This window comes from Anomalospiza imberbis, chromosome 1, assembly GCF_031753505.1.
Source record: "Anomalospiza imberbis isolate Cuckoo-Finch-1a 21T00152 chromosome 1, ASM3175350v1, whole genome shotgun sequence".
In the NCBI taxonomy this organism is placed as follows: domain Eukaryota; kingdom Metazoa; phylum Chordata; class Aves; order Passeriformes; family Viduidae; genus Anomalospiza; species Anomalospiza imberbis.
The window spans coordinates 74,513,704-74,536,244 of NC_089681.1; the positions used below are offsets into that span (position 1 = coordinate 74,513,704).

At 39.6% G+C, this 22,541-nt stretch overlaps 1 protein-coding gene across 3 annotated transcripts in view; it reads left to right on the plus strand.

Annotated features, from left to right (window-relative positions):
• The window catches only part of TRIO (trio Rho guanine nucleotide exchange factor), a 241,893-nt gene extending 225,033 nt beyond the window's left edge, over positions 1 to 16,860 (plus strand). The window contains exons 47-57 of one of the 3 annotated variants that reach the window (XM_068196979.1): positions 746 to 923; positions 1,756 to 2,525; positions 6,664 to 6,911; positions 7,716 to 7,854; positions 8,207 to 8,234; positions 9,065 to 9,227; positions 10,601 to 10,722; positions 12,307 to 12,385; positions 13,008 to 13,208; positions 13,648 to 13,786; positions 15,319 to 16,860. In XM_068196979.1, the coding sequence (XP_068053080.1) occupies positions 746 to 923; positions 1,756 to 2,525; positions 6,664 to 6,911; positions 7,716 to 7,854; positions 8,207 to 8,234; positions 9,065 to 9,227; positions 10,601 to 10,722; positions 12,307 to 12,385; positions 13,008 to 13,208; positions 13,648 to 13,786; positions 15,319 to 15,861 (2,610 nt within the window). In that variant the 3' untranslated portion in view covers positions 15,862 to 16,860. Of the gene's footprint in view, positions 1 to 745; positions 924 to 1,755; positions 2,526 to 6,663; positions 6,912 to 7,715; positions 7,855 to 8,206; positions 8,235 to 9,064; positions 9,228 to 10,600; positions 10,723 to 12,306; positions 12,386 to 13,007; positions 13,209 to 13,647; positions 13,787 to 15,318 lie in introns of those variants that run through there. The other 2 variants (XM_068196987.1, XM_068196995.1) reach the window with 2 other exon arrangements.
• The last annotated feature ends 5,681 nt before the right edge of the window (positions 16,861 to 22,541 follow it).

Consider the following 22,541-nt stretch of genomic DNA (forward strand, 5'->3'; position numbering starts at 1 on the left):
TTTATTCTCACTCCAATGTTAAGTGGAGATCTTTGGATCCCAGTACTCTGATGCCTCCTGCGTGAAGCATATCAAAGCAGATGTTCTGGCACAAAGTGCTGGACAAGTATTCACAAAGTTTAGTTTTCAGCTCTGTGCTGTGTGTACACCACATTGCAAAGTCATTGCAAATAGAGTTAATAACTTTTTGTATCCTTTCCAATACCCAAATATGTAGATAACATGTAAGTAGTGCAACCTTCTTAGATATGTCAGCTTTTCCTCAAACAAAGTAAGTGTTTCCCCACTTCAAGATTTTCCTGAAAAAACCTGATAATATTAGGACTCAGCAGCCCTCACAAAGTGTTTTGGGTGGACCCTCCTTCCCCTAATTCACCTTGGTGCTCTGCCTGCCACCTGAACCTGTTTATAACTCTGGCTGAGCAGCCAGGTCCAAGGCATTGCTGTATCTGCTGCTGAAACCTTTAGTGGGGCCAGTGGTAGAGCTCCACAGCATTTTAACTAATCTGAAAGGAAAGTGAGGGATGGAGAGTATTGGGCTGTGCTGACCTGCTGGAGATTGTTCAGGCACAGTGTGTCAGTAAGATGTACACTAATTCTTAGTTTACTGGAATTAAGTAACTTCATTTCGTGGTATTATTTTACTACGAGTGGTTATCATTTGAAGATCTGACTCTAAACTCCTAAGAAAGATATTTTAAAGTTATGTTTCCCATAAAATACATGTTATTTTTTTTTCATGAAGGTGAGTTGCCTTTCTCTGGAGGAAAATGTGGACAGCGATCCATGTAAATTTGCACTAACATCAAGAACAGGCGATGTCACGGAGACCTTTATTTTGCATTCTGCCAGTCCAGGAGTCCGCCAGTTATGGATCCATGAAATTAACCAAATTTTGGAAAACCAGCGCAACTTCTTAAATGGTAAATTATTTTCTTTTACTGAAAGTTCGTAATTGGATGACTTTTGTCTCATCTCTTTTTTCTTGGCTTTGAAATGTTTTGCAAGTTGCCTTTTTCCTGAGCTAATACAGAACAGTTGGGGGGTATGTGACGCATTTCTGCTTCAGAACAGATGCTTGCATTTTTTATAAGAGTGGTAGTCTGAATTTACATGGTGTTCTCTTGGTGAAATTTTCCAAATGTTTTGTAGGAGTGAATCAAGATAGGTGCCATCCGTTGAGAGCTTGTGTACCCCTTTTAAGCAAGTGAAAGCCTTTAAAGGCTAAACCCAAGTGGAATTTTAAGCATCTATTCAAAATATGTTTTGCTTCTGTTATTTTGGTGGCCATTGTTGTCGTATCTTACTGTGGCAGCAACATTCAGATTCTGCAGGAGAAAAGTAGAAGGTGTAATTGTCCGTTGTGACACTAAAAGGTTCTTGCTCTATTTTTATGTCTATCGGTTGTTGTCCCAACCTAGATTTTTTTGAAACAGTTGTAATGAGTAACAACAAGCAGAGAATGTGGAGTGACACCTGTTTTTTCCCAACTTGGCTGCTGTCTGACAGTGTGATCCTAGAGGAAAACATCTTCTTAGTTTCAGATTTTTAATCTTTAATGTAGGTAGATAAAGCAGGTCATGAAGGTTAGATACAGAAAAGTGACTTGGATGTCTGTGGCATCTTTCCACTGCTAAGGAAATTTATTTGAACAGCACTCCCCTTTTTGCGAGTAGACATGTCTGTTTTAAACTGTTCCTGTTCCCTTTCCTGCCCCCTTTCCCCCGATCGCCTCCCCCCTCACCCCCACTGCAGCCTTGACGTCCCCGATCGAGTACCAGAGGAACCACAGCAGTGGTGGAGGTGGCGGCGGGAGCAGCAGCGGTAACAGCGGCGGCCCCAGCAGCTGTAGTGGCATCCCCAGCTCCAGCCGTAGCCGGCCATCCCGGATCCCCCAGCCTGTCAGACACCATTCCCCAGTCCTGGTCTCCTCTGCAGCCTCGGCCCAAGCAGAGGCAGACAAGATGTCAGGTATGTCCATTCACAATCACTCCCTGCCACACTACAACACCTCTTTAGAAACTGGCCTGAGCCAGCCAGACAGGCACCCTCCCAGTGCAGAGCCGGATGGTCCTCAGAGAGAAGCTGAACAGATTCCCAAGATGAAAGTTATTGAAAGTCCCAGGAAGACAGCAGGAAACATTTCTGGCTCAGCTGATGGAGCCCAGAAAGAATCACGTGGAATCTCAGAGGACAGTCGAACAAGAAACAGCATAGGATCACTGACGCTTGGGAAGCCAAGGCCAGGAGCCATCTCTCCAATGAACTCTCCTCTGTCCACGACTTTCCCTTCTCCTTTTGGCAAGGAAACCTTTCCACCCAGCAGCCCCCTGCAGAAGGGCTCCTTTTGGAGCTCCATCCCAGCATCCCCTGCCAGCCGCCCTGGCTCCTTCACTTTCCCTGGGGACAATGACTCCCTCCAGCGGCAGGTCCACCGCCACTCTTCACACAGCAAGGACACAGACCGCATGAGCACATGCTCCTCGACCAGCGAGCAGTCAGTTCACTCCACCCAGAGTAATGGGGTAAGAGCGGAGCACCTCTGTCCTGCGAGCTCGTCTAAAACCTTCCTTGCTCCCTTTCTGTGCATTGCCATCATTCTCCGTACTAACTTCTGGCTCTCCAGTGCTGTACTGCTCTGAAATAATCAACTGTTCCGGTATCTTCTGCGCATTAAAAAACCAAGAGCGTCTACCTGTGTGTGTGTATACATGCAAACATGGCTATGTATACAGACACAAAAGCAACTGCTAACATTAGAAGCGATTTCTGCCTCTGCTGAAAATATAGATCACTAGGCTGATACCTACTAACTTGCTGTCCTTGCTTTTTTCGTCTCTAATTTGAAGGCACATAATTAACATGCTGAAGCGCGGCAGCCAGAGCACCTTGGGGTGTGCACTGTGCCAGCACTTAAATCTGACTTCAGGATTTTGGCAGATTGCCTTGGGGCTTTTTCCCTTTCACGCACAAATTTGCCACGATTGTCCTGTTGAGTTTTAACTTGGTGGAGACATCTACGTTCCCTGGGCTGCTTGAGTTTTATTTTTTTATTCATTTATTCTTCCCCCCCTCTCCTTTCAGCCTTAGTGTTATACATCGGTCTCTTTTTAAATCCTGTGTTTGATCAAGGAAGCTTTCTGCAATCCACTCAAAATAGGCCAACAAAACCTAGCGACAATAATTCTACTACAGCCGAAACAATTACCCGCTCCACTTGTCTTTTCTCCTTTGTAAGAAGAACTGGTTTCGGTTTTCTGGAGATTAGGCCTCTTAGTGTGCACTTGGTCTATTTGTGCAGAAATCCAGCTTGTCAACAGAATCTACGTTATCTCTAATAACATCCACCAGGAAAGCAACACAGCCATCACAGGGGCAGGTGCAAATATAAAACAAAAATGTTGAGGCATTTGCCATGGAGGCGGTAGGCAGGTTATGGTGCCTTTCTTTTTAAACTCACATTTGATTTTTGTCTCACTAAGCATTGTGTTCATGAATGTTTGTTTTTCTGCTCTCTCACAAATGGTATGCAATACCAGTTTTACAAATCACCTAACTTGCTGGACCTTTTTTAAATGCATGTGTTTCTTTATAGAACTGTTTAACACTCAAAGCTTTCTTGACTTCTTAGTTCTTACACTTACTTTTATAATAGCTTCAGAAAAAAAAAATAATGCTTTGCATGTTTTGTATTTTTATTCTGATCTTCCGTCAGCTTTTTATTTGGTTTAGCTCTGTCTTGTGTTTATCTTCAGTCTAGCAAAATGTGATGTGATGTAATGTAATGCAAAATCTGGGGTAATTTGAGTATTTTGCATTTACTGCACTGTATGTGAATTAAGATGGTGGTACTTGCATAATACTAATTCAGGTTGCTGCATCAAATAAAGAGAAGGAGAAAGATGGGATGGCACTGAGTTTTCAAAACATTTGGATTTTGATACTATCTCAGCAAAGACACCATTGCTTGTTGTTATCTCACTGTAAAATCTAATGTTGGAATGCATGCGTTCTGCTTCACAGCTACATAACTCTTTTATCTGGTAATTGAGATGGGCCATAAGTCCTCATTTATAACCTCATTTCTATACCAATCATCAGGATTCCACACCACATTGAACAAGGTAGAGAAAATGGGTTGTGAAGGTTTATTTTTACTTAACCATTTTTGTATGTATATACACATGCACATATGGCTGTGATCAATTACTTAAGGAAAAATTATGTCTAAGAAGAAAAAGGAATAAGTTTTGGTAGCTGATGAATATGGGAGGAATTTTTTTATATTTTGTTTGTAGATCCTCCTCTAATCCCATATTTGAGGTCAGTGACAACCAGAAGTACTTTCAGTAAGAAAACATTACTGTACAAGAATAATTACTTCCTTGGAAGGCAAAAGGAAAGGCTATCTTTCCATGGTGAGAATGAATTCTGGTATAAACACATTCTCAGGAACATTTGTCACTTAGTAGTTACCAGACAGTTGTTTATTTAACAGATTTAACTGTCCCTTTTGAACATAAGAAATATTCAGAGTTTATTATGATCCTTCAAGACTTAAATGTCAGAAAGAAATGTTATGTTATAGAAAGATCAGTCTTGCAGGTCAGTCTTGCAGTTACGCAAATTCTACTGCATCCTAAGAAACAGTATGTTCAGGAATAGTGTGTGGGGTAAGGTTTGAGGCTTAGGATATTGCAACTTTCCTTCATATTTTCCTGTAAATCAAACAGGAGGAGTCAAAGCTGTGTTTTTTAATAGAGTTGTTTTTTATCTAGGTAAAAGAATGTAGCAAGTTGTCATCCTCATTTAAATAATGACTGAAAATGAGACTTCCTTTCTTTGGTTCAGCTGTTCCAGTTTGCCTGAATCATAGAAAGGACTTACTAATACAAAAGGCCATGCAGGCCATCCTCTAAATGAGAAAAAATTAGTTCTCCCACTGGAAATACAGCATCTGAAATTAATGTAAATAGCCTTTAGTAGAGTTAAAATCCACAATGAGATCTTTCTCACTGAGGTAGCATATGCTTCATCATTCTAATATGGCAAAAAAAGAAGATTTGAGTCACTCATTTGAATATAACAGTCCAGCTAGAATAAAATGTACAGAGTCGTTGGCATCAGGGTGTTAAACATGCTATGAAATTAGTAATCTGAGACTGTTCCATTCCAAATGTCTTGGTTCTCAGCCAGAGTCCTCAGGGAAGCACAGGCACAGAGGGATGGAGTGACTTGTTCAAGACCTTTAGCAGACTGCAAGAGAACGCAGTGTTCAGGGCTCCCGGTGCACCATGCTGTTAACCGAATCCCTCTGTATCTCCTCAATATTTGAGAAATATTTGACAGTTTTGAAAAAGAAATGCTGTTTTAATCCTGTATTCCAAGCCTTCCACTGACTACTAGCACATGAGTGCTACTAATGGGGTTCTGCTCTATAAGAAGTAGGAGTACCCAGGACATGGGTACTCATTTCCTTCTTCAGCTCAGTTTCTACTGAGCCATAGTGAGCCCTCAGTGGCACTGAGTGACCTGAAACAATTTGACGTAAGAACAGAGACAAAAGACAGGCACATACACATTTCTTGCCACTTCATTAATAGGCCGTTCACCTTAGTTTTAACTTATTTCAAGAAAGAAATAATTACTGAGGGAGTAGGTTGTGTAGTCTGATAATAGTTTTCACACTTCCATTTATTAAACCTCGTATAAGGAATAGATGCAAATGGACAAAGTCTTACTTTAAAAAAATAATAATTTCCAGTAGTTTTGTTGTCAGGAGTAGGCTTTTTGTTCTGAAAGTAATATGATTTTGAATGTACACCTTCTCAGCCATAATTAGCTTTCCACAGATGCTTGCTGGGGAAATGAAAAAAATAATTTGTTCAATCAACAGTAGTTGAAAGTGTATGATAAACAGATAACAACAGTCAGCTGTCTTAGTCACCAATCAATTAGAAAGGATTCTTACAGTTTAGGGGGTCTATTTGACCATCAATTTAATAATTTCTTATTTCAGTAATTTACTTCATCCTCTGCATTTAAAAGAATAAACCTCATTATACAGATGAAATGAGAGATAAGTCTTGTGGTTGTGAAAGATGCTGTCAAAACCCTGTTTTGTTATTCTGTAGCTTGTCATGCTTTGTGTGCAGCAGGCCAGTGTCTGAGATCTGACAGGTAGTCTAGGAAAGACTTCATACATTTTTCATTGTTGGAGTTTCCAGTGATTATGAACTAATGACTGTGATTTTGATACTGAACATCCAAGACCGTGAAAAACTGTCTTACATGCTTGTACTGTAGTTTTCATGCCTGATGAAGATGCAAGGTTCAGTGTCTGAGCTTGAAAGGAAGACAAGCTGAGATTTGTGAATAAACTGACTCCTAGTTAATGGAAATTATATTGAGTAACTGTATTGGGAATAAATTTATGCAGCAGCAGTCCATAAAGATGTTCAAATATCAGAATAATGCACAAGATAAACAGACACAGGCAGCTGTAAAAGCAAAAACATTGATCTTTTCTTTGACTACAGTTTAAACCAGGTGGATTAGGTAGGTAATGTAGCAGGCCAAGAACAGCCTGTTTTCTTTATGAATTTTTAACTTGATTCTCTTTTTTTTCCCCCTGCTCTCTCTGCTTCTGATTGACGCTTGCAGAGTGAAAGTAGCAGCAGTAGCAATATCTCCACCATGCTGGTGACACACGATTACACGGCAGTGAAGGAGGATGAGATAAATGTCTACCAAGGAGAGGTCGTGCAGATTCTAGCCAGCAACCAACAGAACATGTTTTTGGTGTTCAGAGCCGCCACTGATCAGTGCCCCGCAGCCGAGGGCTGGATTCCCGGCTATGTCTTGGGGCATACCAGTGCAATCATCATTGACAACCCTGATGGAACCATCAAGTGAGTGCCTGGGTGTGCATGGAAGGGGAGGAAGGAAGAAAACTTCTAATTTAGAGAAGGCTTTGAACCTTTAAGGCCAAAAGTTGATGTGATTGTGGAGAAGTAAATGAACAACAAGCAGAATGAGTACTGGAGAGGTCCCTTAGCAACCGTCAAAATACAAGCTAGTAAAAAAGATCCCAGAAGCACATACTCTGTATTAAAAAGTTGCAATAGCCTAATCTTGGGGAAAGAATGCCTTATCTAAGACCAGAAATAATTTTTTTCAACTTGTTTATTTAATAGAATGAGTTGTCAGTCTAGACGCCTTTGTCTAGGAAAACAGGGAATGTTTGTTCAAATAAAACAAGATTTCAGAGTTCCTAGATACATGCTTTATGCCACAAACCTATTGAAAACAACTGTATACTAGGAACGACTCTCTCATATTTGCCATGGAAGAAATTGTATCAAAGTTCAAAGTTTGAATTTTGTGTAAAGCATTTGTAAGGCTTCAGTTGGTATGGGCTTCATACTGGTTGTTGCTCAGTTTGATTGACAGTTTGCATTTTCATATAGAGAGTTTATCATTCGAGCAATGATTTCAAGGACTACCGAACTTCAGACTACATTACTAGCTTGTTCACAGTTTTAGCCAAGGGTGGCAGCCCTTTATGGCATAAATAATGTATTTCATTTTACTATACTATAATACATAGAAATAACATTTTTGACATACTTTTCCAGTGCCACGTGAAACTAGATAGCATAGGACATAACAGGAAGTTTAAAAGAATTGATCAGAGTTTTATGTTCTGTGTTCAGGAAGTCAACGTCTTGGCACACAGCACTCCGATTAAGGAAGAAATCTGAGAAAAAAGATAAAGACGGCAAAAGGGAAGGCAAGCTAGAAAATGGTTATCGCAAATCCCGAGAAGGACTTGCCAACAAGGTTTCTGTAAAAGTAAGTGTTCAAAGATGTCATTTCCAAAATAAGTTGGGCTGGGGTTTCTTAAAAGTAGCTTCTGTCAGGACTTCACAGGAAGGAATCAAAGGCAGCAGTGGCTTTAGTGGACAGTTACTGCCAAATCTGAAAACAGGAAGTTAGAACCTTCAAACCTGAAAGCGTCATAAAAAAAAAAAAAAAAAAAGATACCACACAAAGAATAGAGTGGTGCAGAAATTGTGGTATTCAGATGTTTCTTGGATTTTGTGGGTACAACTAACTTTGATCCATTTCTGTGCTTGGTTTTCTACCATTCTTTAAGTTACTATAAGATTATCAGGACATTAATTATTTAATTTCTCCTTTCCAGCTTCTCAACCCCAATTACATTTATGATGGTAAGTTGCTTTAATTTTTAAAAGTTTCAGTCAATAAATTTGATTAAAACGTTATTTGCTTGATATGAATTATGTCAGGAACTGAGTGCTTTCTACAAAAATATAGATGGGCTATTTTTAGATAAGATAGAATGAAATATGTCATATTTCTTTCTTAAGATGCAAGAAATACTTTTTTGTTCACAAGTCCAAAACAACATAAAACTCAAGGACCATATGATATGTTCTACATGGAAGTCGGGCCTTGCTGAATTTGCAAAGGCCAGGAGTTAGAACTGCTTAATTTTCAATCTTGCACCCTAGGGAGCATTGAGGTCCTCTCCAGTGCAGAGGCACATCAGGACAAAGATGGTGGCCCATTGGGGTCAGAGCCAAACTGAGGTTTTAGCTTAACAGACAGAAACAAACTTTCTGAGTTTCACCTGCGCAAAAGGGGAAAGCACTACGGTGCTTCAGTGGATGAAGTGTTTTGTGTTCTCTTTTGCTAACTTGGCTGGATATAAAGATAGCCTAGCTGAGCACATCCTTAAATACTTTTCAGTGTAGACTTTCGTCACTTACTATAAACTGGGTGTTTGGTTCACCATGGTAGGTTTCAGAGTTACCTGTGGCACAGCAGTAGTGTTGTGTCCTAGTTCACTTAGAGAAAAATCAACTGGCTTTGTAGAGCCCCTGCAAAGGGCCTAACCATGGATGTGCTCCAAGGGCAGGGGATATATACACCTTGGGAATCTAAAGTACTACTTCATCTAATAGAAAACAGTGCAAGGAGTAGAAATTAAAATGTATTTGCTTCACTTTACCTAATGCCATTAATTCTCTTTTTCCAGTTCCCCCAGAGTTTATAATTCCATTGAGTGAGGTAACATGTGAGACAGGAGAGACCATCGTGCTTAGGTGTAAAGTCTGTGGTCGCCCCAAGGCTTCAGTTACTTGGAAAGGTCCTGATCATAATACACTGAGCAATGACGGTCATCACAGCATTTCCTACAGGTAATTTGTGCCACGTTCAACAGGAACTGCGAAACTGTTACATTTTTAACTTGAACCCCTGGTGCGGGACAGCGTTTGGCTTTGAGGCGTGAGGATAAGGTTGCTCTCAGACAGAAATGTCATCACTGAGATTTTCCAGAAGTGTTGTGTAACTTCTGCATATGGCTAGGGTAACAAAATGTTATAGACAGTTGATTTTTAAAAACAAAGTAAAATTAATCTGCTCTTTCTCATTAGCTATTGCAGAAACCATTGTGGTCTGTCACACTGATCTGGTCCTTGAAACAGACCACTGTGTTGCCAGTACTGTGGCAGACCCTGCCAGTCCCTTATTTCCATTAGTGACTTTCAGATCACACTACTGTGTTTTGCAAAGAAGCCTCTGCTTCCTATTGATGTGACAACATCACTCTTCAATGTTGAAGCGTGGATATTAACATTTTTCTCTGTTTTTACCTTTGCTATGATAGAACATAACAATAACTGGTAACTCAAACACCAGGAGAAAATTTTCAGGAGAACTTGTTTTGGAATAGGAACCTGCAGGTTAAAATTTTTTTTTTTTTCTGAAAAAGCATCTTTTACATCCAGAAAATGTAGTTTAATGAGAAACTTCAGTGTGAAGAAATGTCTTATTTATGAATTATACTCTTAATTCAGAATGAAGGGCTATTTTGTGAAAAGTTGATGGCATATTTTACTATTCTTTGCTTCCTGGTGCTCCTGCTTTTTCTTTTCATTGGGTTTTTTGTTTATTTTTAATGAGAAGACAAAGGCAGTGTGGCAGCTTTACTACTGCATCCAGGGCTGTTGTGAGATGTGTAAGAGTTAAATTTGCTAGGTTTAATTCACTGTTACTCATTACAGAATTATATCCAGCGAATAATCTTGGCTGTGGCTGGCAGATTTTTAGAAATAATCCTGATATGTTCTTTGATTTGGGGAAGGGTGTCATCTTCCTATGTTCCTAAAATTTACCTTCTTTTTTTTGTGTGGTGAAGACCATTGCAAATAGGTTTTAGGTCAGTCAGTAAAATAACTTGAAGCAGCTGAGATTAATCCAAAGGACAGTCTGATAAAAGATCTTGAAAATATGCGTTATATTGTGAAAAACACAGTGTTGGGACTGGTTTGAGCCTAGAGGTGAAAGGTGTAGAGAGGACTTACCAAGTATTCACATTTGTAAGAGACTTGCAAATTAAATTATCTGTTGTTCGTGTTCATGGCAGATAGTAAAAAGACTACTAGAAATTTATAGAGAGATAAGAACTGAAGAATAAATATAAAGAATATCAACCTAACTTTGTCTGATTTTCACAGCTTAAGGTCTGTGAGGTTACTGTAAAGTTAACAGCTGCTGTTGTGTTTCACAGTGACTTGGGAGAGGCGTCGCTGAAAATCGTTGGCGTCACTGCGGAAGACGATGGTATCTACACGTGCATAGCTGCAAACGACATGGGTTCGGTTTCATCCTCCGCCAGTCTACGAGTTTTAGGTAGGCCTGTCTCTGCCTTCTTCTAAAGCCTAGGTACAGTCGAAGTGCCTGGTACCCATAGAACAGTAAAAAGTAAAGCTCAGCTCCTGGGTACCCCTTTGTTAAAGGAGTATTGATAACGAGCCTTTTAACCTGTAATATAGTGCCTGTTTCAGCAGGAATAGGTGCAGTTTTAGGATGTAACGAATTAGAGGTTCATGCATACATTCCACAGTACTGTCAACATGCATTCACTTTGCCAGTACTAGTTCAAACACACTGATAAAATCATATTTTATCATCAGCATTCTTAGTTTAGTCTCAATGAATGTTACAATGCTAACATAATTTCTTAAGTGTACATAAAAGAAAAGAGTAGCATTACTTTGTAATTTATTTTTCTCCTTTGCTTGAAGTGTAAAGCCATAATTTTTAGGAGAACATACAACTAGTTCTTGTCTTTGCATCATTGATCTTCAATTGAACTATTTCAGTACTTGAAGCAAGGCAACCTGAATGTCTGTGAGGAATGAAAAGGAAGCATGCAAAGATAAAAAAATGCCTGTGTTCGGGGGGCAGACAGCAAAGGGCAAAAATAATTTTTACTTGATGTGTTTTGTGATAAGTTTTGGGGTGTGTTCGTACATTCACTTATTCTTCTCCTAAGTTTTCATAATTCTCCATTTTTAGAAACAGGGAAAATATAGACAGCAGGATCACAAATTTTTGTACAAGGCAGCTCATAACAATTGATGCCATCTGAGTCCTTTAGTCTATTGTGAGTCCCATATATTTTTCCACTGGTGAGAATTCATTCATAGATTTTAACACAATGGCTCTGTCTCAAATTGATTCATAAAAAAATCCCAAGACATGAAGTGTCTCAACTGATATGGGGACCTGTCCCAAACCTCTTCAAAATATAGTCTTTCTTCCATTTTTTTCAAAGAGCTTTACTGTTTTCCTGGAATTTTCAACCAGACTGTGAAACATTTGGAAACAGACCTTCCAAATCTCATCTGAAATTTTTGGGTGTTTATATTCAGTGGTGCCACTTTGAGCTCTGCCTGTTGGTAGCCACAATAAGTGCCTTACTGACAACGTATTGAGGTGGTGATTATTTCAGGCACTTCCTGCTCACTGACCCGAGACAGACAGTAGCTAAGCCCTTGGATGAGTGTGGTACAATATATAAAAGAGGCTGAAAGGGAAATTTTGGTCTTTATACTAGCGTTTCCTGAAAAATAAGAGTTGCTCTCTAAGGTAGGTGCTACACTGCCAAGCCACTTCTTTTTCCAGTGGCAGGTGTATTATGGATTATGAGGTGTAATGTAGGATGTCTTTTCTTTTTACTGTTTCCCTCAGCTTGCTAAGGTTACTCATTCCTGTACAGACAGTTCCCACTGTAACCTGAATTCTTTCCACTATAGAATTGGTTCTACTGCATTGGCTGAGCTGCTTTGCTGTATAATCCAGTTTGTCCTGCTGCCACCCTGTTTGTCATATGGGAATTAATAAAATGGGGTGATTCCCCCCGGAGCCAAAGGATCTGAGTGTATTAAATCTTGGATATACTGTCCTTCTCTTTTTTGTTTGTTTGTTTAGGTCCTGGAAGTGATGGGATCATGGTAATCTGGAAAGACAACTTTGATTCCCACTATAGTGAAGTGGCTGAGCTTGGCAGGTGCGTTCTATATGCTGACCTCCAAAGCTGTCTGCGTCAAAATATTGACTTCTCTTTCAAAAATTAAATTCTCCTTGATAAATACTTAATGTATGAGCCTAAAAGGCCAGAATTTTGTTGGATTTAATAGAAGTCAGGCATTGAAACTTTTACCAGCACTAGATGGCACTGCAGAAACAGAATGCAATTAGGCTGAAGTGGTATTGAGGACGAAGAGATTTATTTTTTTTAAGCATCCCTTACAGTGGTTGATGCTGCTTCTGTACTGAAGTTCTCCTCAACCTTCTTATTTAGGGAGTGAAAACTACAGACAGAAGAAGTCTGAAAATGGGCAAAATAACTCATGAAGAATATACATCTGGCCAACTTAATGATGACCTTTGAAAGCTGGTTATTACTCAGACAGGTTGTCTGCAAGTGTGATATAACAGATCTCTGTCAAGTTTCTACAGACACAATTTGTAGTAGATGCATGCACTGAAAATTCTCATGCCCAGAACCTTCTGTGTAAGGGTAACTTATTAGAGATTAAAATTAGGTATCTTGGAGTATATCTTTCAAGTAAACTTATGTCCTTATTGCATCTCTTGGTTAAATCTTTGCTTTCATTTTTGTGTTCCAGGGGCAGATTTTCTGTCGTTAAGAAGTGTAACCAGAAGGGAACCAAGCGAGCAGTAGCCACTAAGTTTGTGAATAAGAAGTTGATGAAGCGAGACCAGGTTACCCATGAACTTGGAGTCATGCAGAATCTCCAGCATCCCCAGCTCATTGGCCTTCTCGATACCTTTGAGACCTCCACCAACTACATACTAGTGTTAGAAATGTGTGTGGACTCTAAATTATCTGCAAAATGCAATTTTACAGATGACTTTCTGGGGCATTTATGGTGGTTAATGAATAAGGAGCTCTAAAATTTGGTAGCAGTTTGAAAGTACCTAAGTAAAATATTGCAGTTGTCTAATACCATTACTAAAATGTTGAGTTTAATATTCAGAAGGGAACAAATAGAGATATTAAATTGACATGTGGATGATTATCTTAGTCTGAAGGTTCAACAGTATTTTTGAATCAAATGGCCACAAAAATGAATTAGGAATGTTATGATCTGGCAGCTTGATGTGAAATCTCTTCTTCATATCCCAGTCTTCTGTGTTGTAAGTTCTGCGGGCTACAGTTACTGCTGTAGTCTGTAGCCTCTTAAGGTTTTTTTTCAGTTCCGATGCATGAATTAATCCAAAATACAACCCTTGTAATTCTAACAGGGCTGACCAGGGTCGCCTTCTGGACTATGTCGTGCGATGGGGAAACCTCACAGAAGAGAAGATCAGACTCTACCTGGGAGAGATTCTGGAAGCTGTGCAGTATCTTCATAACTGCAGAATAGCACATTTGGACCTAAAGGTGAGGTGTTAATGGGATTCTGGGCAGTGTGCATCATTCCGGGCATAAAAATCTCCCTCTTCTAGAAAACTTGCAGCTGGGAGCATAGAACTGTGAAATGCTTTGAGAGTCATAAAGGATATGTCTTGGGGCTCCATTCCCAAATGCTTTAGATCACTCACAACCAGCAAAGCAGAAACTTTCAACTCCTTATGCTTTCTCCTTATAGCTTGCTTGCCCTGTGTGGCCCTTTGTGCTGGAAATAATTGCTGACAGGAAGTTTTGCTTGATTATTTATTTATTTACTTACTTACTTTCTGATAAACTTGCAGCAGAAATCCATTCCTTTCTCAAGAATCATAGAATTTATTGTGAAAGAGACTGCTTTTCCTCTTTTGCTGCACAAATGTTTCTCATCTTTGCACTTTGAGGACTGTGATACCTAAATGAATGGTGCCTCTTTGAGCCTTTGTTCTTCCCTTTGTGTGTTACTTGAGCAACAAGGGTTTGAAGCATTCTAGTAAAAAAAAAAACTATGTGAGGTCTTAATGTAAATATTAATTAAAAATTGACTCTTTACACTTTTTTTTTCATCTGTATATGAATAATAATTTTAGCATTGACAAGTCATCTTTGTAGGCAGGGTCTCTTTAGCCAGATAGGGTCATGGTGAAAAAAAGCAAAAAGCCTGAGTCTCTTCCCTCCACGTACTTCTGCTTTACAAGCAGAACCGGTTTTGGGTCTTCATAGCATTAAATTTTTTCTAGTGTGCTATAGAGAGTTCACCAGTAATTTTTCTGGTCTCACATACAGATGAACTAATTAAAAACTAGTTGTGGGTAAATTGCTCTTATTTTGCAGAGATTACAGCTACAGCAGCAGTAGCTTTAGAAATAAAACTGTAGAAATAATTCCACTTTCAGTTCACCAATAGTGGGGCAGTTCTCTTGAAGTCATGTGCATCCAACAGGATCTTCTGCTGCCATAGTCTCCTAAGAGGGCTTGTCTTCCATCTGTACAGCTGCATTACATGAAAGAGTTGCCAATTAAAGCTGGATTCTGTTGAAAGCATCATGCAAATATCTACAAAGTCTTCCAGTCTTTAAATGCAAGGGTTTTGTTGTGTCTGTGGTAAAACAAATGGAGCAGTTGCTTTATTCACTCTCTATTCATAATTGCTGTTCCTTAAGCTTAAGTTTTGAAACACAGTTCCTGTGAAGCTTTGCAAAGCTGCTGTCATGAACAACTGAAGTATTAACTGGCAGAACTATATTTCCTGCAAAAAATATAGTGCCAGCAGCTACAGCAGCTAAAGCACATTCATTGCATGTTGCAATAGGCAAGAACCCACCTGCTGGTCGGTCTGGGGAAGCCTTGTTAATACTGCCTCAGAGCTTTGCAGAGCTGGCCTTCTGCAGTGATCATTAGAGAGTGCAGCTATTTATGTTCTAGGGCTGACCACATTGGCTGGGCAACAGTTAAGCTGGAGCATTAAATGTGTGTTAGACTGACTTGAAAAAAGGCATTTTAATTTTTGCTTTTATGTTTTCTAGCCTGAAAATATTTTGGTGGACCAGAGTTCCACTAAGCCAACAGTAAAACTGGCTGATTTTGGAGATGCAGTCCAGCTCAATACCACGTATTATATCCACCAGTTACTTGGAAACCCAGAGTTTGCAGCTCCTGAAATTATTCTTGGAAATCCTGTTTCACTCACTTCAGATGTTTGGAGCATTGGAGTGCTCACTTATGTCCTTCTTAGTGGCGTCTCTCCTTTCCTGGATGAAAGTGTAGAGGAAACTTGCCTGAATATTTGCCGCTTAGACTTTAGTTTCCCAGATGACTACTTCAAAGGAGTTAGCCAGAAGGCCAAAGATTTTGTATGCTTCCTACTTCAGGATGACCCAGCTAAGCGTCCCTCGGCTGCACTGGCCCTCCAGGAGCAATGGCTGCAGCTGGGGGATAGCAAAAGTGCTGACAGCATTGATATATCCAGACTGACTTCGTTCATTGAGCGGCGAAAACACCAGAATGATGTTCGACCCATCCGTAGCATTAAAAACTTCTTACAGAGCAGGCTCTTGCCAAGAGTTTGACCTTGCTTGAAGTTCTCTCTCATTCTCTTTCACCTGCCAATCAATCAGACTGGAGATGAACTCCTCCTGCCAATCAATCAGACTGGAGATAGACTCCTCCTGCCAATCAGCTGTTGACTTGAATTTTGAGGAAAGCAAACCCCAAGCCAACAAGCTGCTAGTGAATGTTCGTGTGCAAATGCATTCCACAGGGGCCCGCGCAGGATGGCGTGGGAGACTGGAGATGCAGACTTCACGGGGGTGGAGGACAATAGCACTGTACTCTGCAAAAAGCAGTCACAAGCGATACAGCAACAGTATTTTATTCAGGTTTCTGCAAAAAAAAATAGTTTTTTTAATAAACAAGAGTTGAATTTTGCAAGTGAACTTAGCTACCGTTTTCAAGATTTATTCAAGGAAGAAATGCCTATGTTTAAAGCACTGGTGTTAAACAAAGATCAGATCATGCCTGGAGAAGACTCACCAAAATGGCTGTCCATTGGTACGACCTCCATTTATAACATCTGGTTTTCACTTGGTCCTAGAGCTTTCCAGTTGCCTCGCCTGTATGTATCTCACGTAGCAGTGCACTGAGATCAGACTCTGCTTTTAAGTGCATCCAACCTCAAAAGATTTTGCATACAAATAGAATTAATTGTTTTGCTCTGATAAAATGTAGGCCTTACTTGTATATAGACTATTACCTGCCTTCGGTCTGTAATTTTTTTCCCTCTCCTCTTATCCTTTTTTTCCCCCTCCTTCCTAAATGGTGGTATACCACTGTGCGGGTCTTCAGTTTGGGTCAGTAGTCACTGTCCCCCTAGAAAAGAACTTTGGGTTGGTGCCCAGCTTGCTGACCCAATTGTCAAGCAGTATACAGCAGGATGAAATACTGTAAATGCACTCATTTGGGATTTTGTTTTCTTTCATATCATGTGCAATGTTGTGGCTTTAACATTTTATGCAACTATTTATGAGGACCTCTGTTGTAACTGTAATAAATATATAGAAAAAGCACATTCTTAGTACGGCGAGCTTTATGGTTTTGTTTGTGTGACTGGGGGTTCTGGGTGGGCATGGGCGGGTGTGGTGTACCACACTGTCATTATTAGTTTAAGATGAGGATTAGCATAGAATTTAGTCAAGACTAGTCAGTTTTAAGGATTGTTAAAAAGAAAAAAAAAAATGAAGAGAGAGAGAGATTAGTATCCCAAATGTCAAACTGGTTAAGAAGTAGAGCGACACTTTTTAAAATAATATTATTATTATTATTATTATATTTAAAATGCCAAAGTCTGACTTTCCCCAATTCAGTCTCAACATTTAACTACTTTTTAGAATTTTCAAATCTGTTTTTTTACTTCTTTCTGTGAAATGAACAAATTAATCTTGTGGTCTTTGGTGAAGAATACATTTGGCAAGTAGCAGTCAGATGAGGAGGATTAGACATGTAATGTAATTGTCTTAGTAACTGTTTTTAAGGTTGAAGTAATTTTAGCGTGAGATATTTAAAAAGACAGAGATGGTTTTCTGTGCATCACTGAGTTCATGTGGGTGTGTTGTCATTTATGTTTGTGGGAAAGCCATGTTTAAGGAAACCAAGCCGCCATCCCACAAGAGTTAGATATATGGGTGTTAAGCCATAACCTAGCTTGGGTTAGTTTTGAGCTTTGCGGCTTCCACTGTATCCTATTTATTCTTTTTTTTTTGTTTGTTGGTTTGGGGTTTTTTTTGTTTGTTTTTTTTTTTTGGGGGGGGGGGGGTGGTTTTTGTAAAGTTGTACAGAAACTTTTTAAAAGAAAACAACTGACTTCGAAACTGGATGTGTATTCGTACCAACCTCATATCATTATGTTTGTTATGTTTGTGTATTATTTTCCTTTGTTGTTTTAGTTACATTTTTTGCTTTATTTTGCATGTATATTTCTTTGTACAGTGATGTTACATGTTTACACAGTATGACATGATGTAAATATTTTATTTTGCCATCAGTTATTTTGAAAAAAATTAAACATATTTGACATAATTGTCTGATCTCTTGCTTTAACAAGTTTGACAGTTTACATTTGTCTATATTTTAATTTGGCTCTGTATTTAAAAAAAAAGTATGTTACTTTATTGCCATAAAATTAATTTTAAATTGCAACGATGTATCTTTCCTTCATGCCTTACAAAATAATATTTGCCTTTGCTTTAAGTGTTGAGTGCTTTGTAGTGTCATTAATGCTTTGATATAAAATACGCGTAACTCCCTAACTGTGGAAATGTATTCTGGTCTTTATTAGCTAGTAAATTTTGACCAGTAGATTTTTCTACCAGATGTTCCCAGTTAAAGACCCCAGGATCGTATTTCAGTTTAGTATTAAGCTGGGGAACAGATTTCCCACAACTTGTAGGTATTCCAGATTCATTATGAAGAAAAGTTACTTTGGGATTTGCAACTAAACTCATAAAGCAGAAAAGTTTCTTATTGTGTATATTTATCTTCCTCCCTTTTCTGCTATCAGTAACCATTTACAATTCAAAATTAAATGAAAGGTCAGGGAAGAATAGAGAGTTTTTGGTTGTTGCTGCATTGTATACAGAATTACTTTTTTTCCTGCTCTTTTCCGTTATTCCCTGTCAGGTGATAAAACAGTCCCTTTACTACTTACTGGGAGAGACAACTGAGAAAGATGTTTTACATATAGAAAGGACCTGTTCACAAGGATGAGCCACTGGAAGCTTCTTCCATGACGGGGAAGTAGATGGCTTTGTGGAGTGGTTCTTGCCTGAAGACGTAGAAAGTTAGGGATAAGTTACCCAAGTGCTTTACAGACAAATAATGCACTTGTAGGTGTTTTAAGTAGCAGAGATGGATTCTTTGGCTCACATTTAAACAGGAGTGTGCTCTTTCTGGTCTTCTCCATGAGCTCCTTACTTGGGGACAGCCAACATATTTCAACAGAGTGGTGTTTTACACAAAAACTTGAAGTTTGGTGCAAGAGCTTCCAGCTGCACAAAGGTTGAATGATGATCTTGAGCTTCAGATCTTCTACTTGTAAATCCATTGAAATGCTTTGAAGAGATAATATAAGGTCCTTTTGTTTTGCCAGATTGTATAGTTGAGGCTGCAAATGCTGCTTGGACTTGGTTTGGTGCAGTTGTTGTTGACTGTCGTGCACACCACAAAGCAGCACTGCAGGCTGATAAGAGAGTGGAGACCAAAAACTTGGGTCAGAGCAGCTGGTGTGAGGCCCTGATGTGGGAATGTTGTAGAGCATAGGGAATGGCAGTCAGTGTCACAGCTGAAAGGGGGAAAGTAGCCAGGGAGATTCAAGAGAAGACTCTTCAGTGTTTCTTCTTGATAATATACCCCAATCACTTCTTACTGATAGTTTAGGAAGAGAAGAGGTTGCCAGACTTTAAAGTCAGTGCATGAGATAGTACTTTTAAAAGTTAAGTTTGGGAGCCCTGTTCTTCGTTGCATGTGTAATGAACACTGATTAACTTGAAGGGCATTGTGCAACTGCTAAGCATAAAGCCTGAGTAGATGATATTTCCATGATCAGGGAAGCGACCTACATTGTCTTCCTAATGGGCAGAGGCCTAACACATACCTGCCTATGCTCCTGTTGACTGTAATTCATTCTCACATGGGACTATTAAAGTGTTGATGAATAGAAGAAACAATTTATTTTTTTCTTACTCCAAATCCAAAAGTATGGTCAGACCAGGGCCCAACACAGATCCTCCAGAATGACACAGCAAAAGCATCTGGCTTCTTGAAAATATTTCAGTAACTATGCAAACCTGGAAGTAGGAGTAGTAGTAGAAGATGCCTGAAAATATAATGAGATGTTCTTTGCATGTAACACACTGCATGACATTGCCAGGAAGCATTAAAACCCCACCACAGAGGGTGTCATTTCAAAGAGGGCTGGTGAGTAAAAATGAATGTTACCAAGGATGTCTGACTTGAGGTTAAGCTCCATGATTCCCAAAGATATTAAGAGAAATTAAGACAGGAATATACTGAACTGCCAGCTGTGGGTAGTGAAATCTCTGAGTAGTTGGTATTTGGTGAAGTACTTGTTCACACAATCTTTGCTGCATACAGCGGTGTCTCCCTGTGCTAGGGATTAGTGTAGGGAGTGTTACTGTGTCAACTCCAGTCCAGATAATGAGTTAAATTTTATGTACCTTTTCCATGTATGAATAGACTCAGTGTGGAGGTGTTACTAATGTCTCTGCTGTCGGCATTCAGGTGCATGTGGAGGTAGGAAGAACCAAAGAAGACCAAGTTTCTGTATTTGTTTAAATGAGTTCCAGGTATTTTGGTGCTTTTGTCAGAACCACTGCTTTATCCCTCAGGCAAACAATTTCTGAATTTCTTCCTTTCCTAAAATTAAATCTTGATGGTTATATTGGAGAGTAACAGACAGGTTTTCCATCTGTAGAGTTTCTGCTTCCAGTACATTTTGTACATTCAAATCACCTCATGCTGGCAAAAGACAAAAGGCTCTTTCAGAGTGCGTTATAATGCAGGAGCATGATGATCTCTGTGTTCTCTCTCCTTCCTGGCAAGTAGATAGATACCCAACACCCTGCTTCTCATACGTGGTGGTCACCTCGGCATTTCGCAGGTAACTGCACTCAGTGGTCCTCAGTGCCATGCCGTAACACTGAGCATCAGCACAGGAATGGCATCTCCCATTTCACTGATCTGCCACAGGGACTAGAAGCCTGAAGTGTAGGAGCAGGAAAATATACTTCTCTCATGATGTTGTGCTCAAAACAAGAACGCTTCTCATCTCCTCTAAATCACTGCCCATAGCCCTTTCCAGAAGTCTGGGGGAATGGGGCTGGAGGGGCAGCTGCAGACATTGAGTGGAACAGTCTGCTCTCCCCCTAGATAATGTCAGGAGAGCCAGCACCAGGCCTGCTAATCATAAACTTCCACCAGCCAATCTGTGCCTTCCAATAAAAGACAAAGCCATATTATCAACCAACCCTAGTATGAGAGGAGAGCATAAGCTTCCAGTTTTCTTCAGCGGTTAAAATGATGGTTTAGATAGGTTAAAATGATGAAACAGGCTAGAGCTACATTAGAGGTTTAATACATAGATTCTTTGAGCTCTGTACTGGAAAGTTCCTTTCATTGTCTAATTGTCATGAGCATTAAACTGAATGCTGCTTTTTAAATGAGTTTTTATCTTAACCTGTGCATTTTGTTGACTGCTGGAGGGACTTTTTGTCTTTGTTGTTCAAGGAAACGTGAAGATGAGGTACTTGAGACTGCATCAGTTGCTGCTGCTGAAGCTTTAGATTCCATCATTATTCCTGTGGTAAAAAATTGGTTCTCAAGCTTCAAATTTTCTGAAGGAAAATACCTTCTATCCAAAGAGGACAAATAGCTCTAGGAAGGATGAAATCTTAACGCCGTAGCAAGACTTCCATCTCTGCAGGCTGAATTTTCAGCTCCCAAAAGACATTCTGCCCATTACTACCCCAGTGCATTCTCGTCTGTCATACTCAATGGTCTTCCTACAAAATTATAACTTTGTATCTCATGGAAGAAAAGTCCACTGATTTTTAATTAACACATAATTGTTAGTTTAGGATAGCAGTTAACCGGTGGTAGCCACAACTTCGTAGCAACAGGTTATGAACTTGAACTATATATTGTGCCAAGAACCCACTGACATCTTCCTTTGCTATCTCTGAAGCTTTTAATGGGAAGTTCATCCCAAGTTTTGTGTCCTACCTTTGCTTTTATGTCTGCTACTTACTTTTCATTTGGTCAACTGTTTACCAAGCTGAAGAATACCAGTCTGTTTATTCCTCATGGGGAAGCTGTTTCTCATTTTGATTGTCGTTCTCTGAACCTTCCCTAGTTCCAAGTTGCATATTTTCTATGATGGGAGGAGGCAAACCTCGTACAGTATTTATGATAGAGGTGCATCTTAACCTACATAGCTGGAAAATGGCATTTTGTTCTCCATTCCTTTTCTAAAAATTCCAAGTGTTTGACTTCTTTTGAGCTGATACTTTGTAGAATAATAAATCCTGAGATTGTGTTGCCAAGTTGAGCTTCAATGGTTCATTTAGAGTCCATAATCATACTTGTTAATCTTGAATTACCCCTTCAGCACATCTGCCATGAAGAGTAATTTTCTTTTGTTGAGCCACTTTATTTCCTAGACAAAGCTGAGGTATTACAATTGCCTTGGGGAGAGTTGTTCTGATGGAACTGAGTATAGAGATCTCTTATATTAAACAAATAGAAGCTGACTACTGCCGGCTTTCTTTTTACTACTCAGATAGCTAGCCTAGCACCCCTGACTTTTTCCAAGTACTCCTTTTGTAGGACTTTTCTCACCAGCTCCTGGAGCCATTTTTTCTTGTCCTGGGAGAGGGAAATGTAACCTGCCTTGGACTTGGTTAATCTGAAACTCTACCCCTTTCACATTAAATGTCAAACACCAATTTTAGTGACACTAGCACCTCAATTCAACAGAAGTATACGTTTGGGTCTCAAGCAGAAGGCTTGTTTCTCCAGTGAACTCACACATCAGGAGTATCTACAAATATTACTAGCAGAAATTTCACATTAAACTTCCTGAAGACTCCACTGGCGGTAGTCAGTACCAGGAATTCACTTGGCACATCCTGGACTCAGTTTCTGTGAGGGCTTGCAATCCCAAGGGTTACTCCCAAGA